This window comes from Anneissia japonica, unplaced genomic scaffold, assembly GCF_011630105.1.
Source record: "Anneissia japonica isolate Jap-2015-1 unplaced genomic scaffold, ASM1163010v1 scaffold287811_len124530_cov185, whole genome shotgun sequence".
Classification (NCBI taxonomy): domain Eukaryota; kingdom Metazoa; phylum Echinodermata; class Crinoidea; order Comatulida; family Comatulidae; genus Anneissia; species Anneissia japonica.
The window spans coordinates 1-4,377 of record NW_022756030.1 but is presented as its reverse complement, the minus strand read 5'-3'; the positions used below and the strand labels follow the sequence as shown (position 1 = coordinate 4,377).

At 33.0% G+C, this 4,377-nt stretch overlaps 1 protein-coding gene across 1 annotated transcript in view; it reads left to right on the top strand.

The window, feature by feature from the left end:
• The window catches only part of LOC117123830 (protein dispatched homolog 3-like), a 9,960-nt gene extending 5,670 nt beyond the window's left edge, over window positions 1-4,290 (top strand). The window contains exons 4-9 of the mRNA XM_033269857.1: window positions 224-349; window positions 555-798; window positions 1,196-1,320; window positions 2,183-2,275; window positions 3,003-3,173; window positions 3,707-4,290. Of these exons, the coding sequence (XP_033125748.1) occupies window positions 224-349; window positions 555-798; window positions 1,196-1,320; window positions 2,183-2,275; window positions 3,003-3,173; window positions 3,707-4,066 (1,119 nt within the window). The 3' untranslated portion in view covers window positions 4,067-4,290. The remainder of the gene's footprint in view (window positions 1-223; window positions 350-554; window positions 799-1,195; window positions 1,321-2,182; window positions 2,276-3,002; window positions 3,174-3,706) is intronic.
• Window positions 4,291-4,377: the final 87 nt, after the last annotated feature.

The window sequence follows — 4,377 nt, the reverse complement described above, 5'->3', positions numbered from 1 at the left end:
ATATGTATATATATATATATATATGTATATATATGTATGTATATTAGTGTGCCTTGAGCACTACTGCAGTGGATGTGTGCGCATTATAATAATAATTATTATTATTATTATTATTATTATTATTATTATTATTATTATTATTATTATTATTATAAAGGTTATCAATTAAATACTCGCCCTTCTATAAAAATGGTGACGTTTAATGCACCTTTGTTGTTTCAAGGATTTTTGCACATACATTAGAGATTTGGATACCTCAAAAACAAATGAGCTGTGGATTCGACGTAGTGTGGTGACAGGAAAGCCAGAATTACGTTGCTTTGTTGAAAACATGAAGGACTATTTTGAAGTAAGTGTGACGAGAATGCTGCTAAGACGAAAATATTAATAATGAAAATATTGATCTATTATATATATATATATATATATATATATATAGGTATATATATATACTCTATATATATATATATATATATATATATATATATGTATATTACATGCATAGAAAAGTAGCGTTTATTATTTATATTTTTGGATTTTTTTTTATTGCTCAGGATGACAAAAGAAACATCAGTTTTCCTTTGACATACAATGGAACCTTGAAACTTATTGAACAGAATCCAGACGTTTACAATAATAGCCTTTTAACAACAGATGATCGTCTATTTGAAATTGGCTTGGCCTATTGGTTAACGGATGGACATAAGGAAATAGGCCTACAAGAAAATGATTATTCACTGTACCACGGGTATCTTGGAGAAGAAGCGATCGGAAACACATTCAAAATAAGCAGTGGGGGTAAGACAACTTATATGCTGAGTGTGCTATATTGGGTTTGAAATGTTTTGATGTTAGAATGTCAGGGATACCAAGTAGGAAGAAATCCCTTCTGGGGGATCTGGTTAAATCAGCTTAATTTTACAATTTCAGGTTTTTTTTTTAAATTCAAGTCATCATAGGATATTTAGAGCCATGCTATACTACGCGTGATTGAATTAAAACTTCTTACTCTCTCTTTGGCAATTTTAGGCTTACTTTTGTATATGAAGATGACTGATTTATATAGTATCACTAAAAAAAATAATTGCGAGTGAAATGAAAGCTCAGTCCCACGTTAGAGAATTAAAAAGCTATTATCATTTTTTTTAAACGCCTCAGAAAAAAAGAAGCATTTATGTTAAGTTTGTTATTTCAGAATCAATAAACACTCGTTTGAAGTACGCCGCTATTGTGATCAACACTACGATGATATGGGGAGATTTTGGCTATCAGATTGGTTTACCATTGTTAGATACTTGGGAAAAGTTTATTAAGGAACGGGTAAGCAATTGTTAAGTACAAAGATACTAGAAACATAAGATAGAGTTTTCCACAGAAAAAAAGTGCTCTAGTATCTTTGGTAAATGTGTTTAAAAATAATAAGTAAATATAGTATACATGTCATAAAGGTAAGGAAGAAATAGAGAGTTTAGACACAGAAAGACGGTGACCGATCAAATAGCAAAGAGAAAATAATAATACCTTGCTTAATGACGAAAGGGACGAGTGACATAACTCTCGAGATATTAATCGGCATTTTTTTTGTCAAAAGCCACAGGGCTTATAATTCGCAGAGTGAATATTTTTACATTGGTAAGATTACTTACGGACTACGGTATTGAAACTTTCTGTAGTCAGTCAAACTTAAAGATATACCGTACTCTCAATGATAAGTTGAAAATATAGAAGAAAAAGAAAACGTTAATTTCATGTTAGAATTGCTAATAATCTGTATAGTAAGTTAGTCTTTAACTTACAATTAGAATTTTAAATGAGAAATAAAACCCCGTCAATTAATACAGTATAATAGTACTGTTCTATTTTTCCATTCTGAGCAGTAAATCGTATACCAACATTTTATCATTATTCAAATTACATAATTATATTGTATTTCAATTGTTTAAAACCATACATCCTCTTAGTAAGGCAGGCCCTGTGCCATCTCCAGTGTAGTCCCCTGCCCCTAATGATAACGACAACGACGATTGACAAAAATGATGATGATGATGATGATTCATGATGAAGTATTGGTGCATACTGTAGTGAAATGCTTAATAAATTAAAATGGAATAAACTATTGAGATTACGTAGCCTATACATAGGCCTAACTATTTTTGTACAATTATACTATTTATGCATATAGATGTCGGAGATGCCCGAAGGTGTAAATAAAGGATACCAATGCACACCTGCTGGGTCTGGCTATAATTTCTGGTTGTGGATGAAGATTCAGGAGGTAAGCGTAGATATCTATCCGGCTTCTATTTTTCCAATATTGCCCTCAAAACGAAAACTTTGTTTAAAGTATGAAATTTAACACGTAATTAATTGAAAATCTGAATAAACAAGTACACACATGGTATAAATTACTGTATGTATGATAAAAAAGGTTCTTACGACCAGGTGAGTAATAGAAGAAGCCCGAATTTAAATGTATAAAACAGTAACTGTGTTTCGAATGTTATAGCTGCGTGTTGTAGGCCTACGCCTACCTTCAATCACCTGCTAGCCCCACCGACCAAAAATATTGGATCTGTCTGTCTGTCTGTTTTGTTTTGTTTTGGCTATTTTTTTTTAAATTGTTTGTTCAAGGAGATTAGGTTGAAATATCTGTAGGAATTATTTTGGGTATGTGAATACCAAGGATAACCCATAAAAACCAGTCCATGGGACCTTCCGGTGGTGACTGGGCAGTACATACACAGGGACACTTTCATTGCTCGTCCCCGAAAGACGATGCTTTTTTTTTATATCGTAACTTCATGATACCGTACTAAAACGCAAAGAGAGCAGTGGATGGAACTGAACCAGGTACCAAAGGATTTCCATGGTTGAGCACACAATGGCTACCACCAGTTTAGCTGTTGTGCCTCGTGCTTGGGCAACACATTAATTTTTATGTTGAACGTATCTTGTTGAAACGGTTATAAAATTACAATTCAAGCTATCTACTTATTTTACAGGAATTAACCAACTCAGCAATTCGCAGCATTGCAATTGGTATCAGTGTTGCATTCGTCGTGCTTGTTCTGACTACTCAAAACTTTATCATTGGTTTCCTGGCAACTATTACGATCTGCTGCATCACTGCTTGCGTCATGGGACTAATCCCTATCATAGGTTGGACACTAGGGGTAAGTTGATGTTGAGCTTCATGTACTGTGTTAATGTGCCAGAATACCAAACACATTATGGGTGAAAATGCATACCATCAAGAAAATAATGGAATCGCCCGTCGTATTCAGCGACATTAAGCCTGTTTTCTACCATGGAGGTACCTCCATGTTTCTACTAGCCGAATCTATACGCGCGAAACGAAAGCGTCGGTTTATGCGCATTCACATTCCTATCGGAGTATTTGCGAAACGAAAAAATGCGCAACCAATGAACCGACCGCTTTCGATTCGCGCGAATAATTTCCATTTGTTTTGTGCTCGAGGGTAAATAATTGAATTTTCGTAAACTTTGACTTTGTCCTTTGACCTGTTCTTTTGAAAATTGAATGGTGTCTTTCTTCGATTGTTATTTACCATTCCATTAAATTTTATGATGATCCATTTATTAGTTTTTGCATAATCTTGCTAACGAACAGACCGACAGACAGCAGTTAATACATAACCTTGGCGGAAAATAAAGGTTTTTCATATCTTGAATTTTCATTTTGCAGACACTGGAATCATTAAACCTATCGTTAGTTGTCGGACTTTCCGTAGACTATGTTGTACACTTGGCTGAGGGTTATCACATGGCCCAGAGTAAAGATCGAATGGGTAAAACCAAAGAAATGTTGCAAACCGTGGGAATCTCAGTTCTCTCTGGATGTCTAACAACATTAGGCGCATGTTTTTTTATGTTGTTTTCTGTCATCACATTTTTTCTGCAGTTTGGGTCGTTCGTATTCTGTACAATAGGATTATCATATATATTTTCAATGTTTTTATTTACTGCAATGATGTCTATCGTAGGACCTGAAAATAATTGTGGTTCTATTCAATCAATCTTCTGCTGTTTCCGCTCAAAACCGTAATTATAATGTTGTTGAGATGGAATATTTTGTTGAAATGTAGGCCTATATCTATCTAAATGCAAAGTTACGGTACTGAACAATTAACTCATAGGTCAATGCAAATAAATATTTATTATATTTTAATAATTCAGTAATTTCAGGTACTTGTATATTTATCATTCTTAAGTTTTATTAATTTTTTTTATCGTAATAGTACATCTACTAATTTGTATATATTTACTATTAAAAAAAATTAACTGATTACTTTAAATGTTTATATGTTATTAATTATAGACCTACTTCTATTTTATCAAATCTTCAAAATGTAAAAA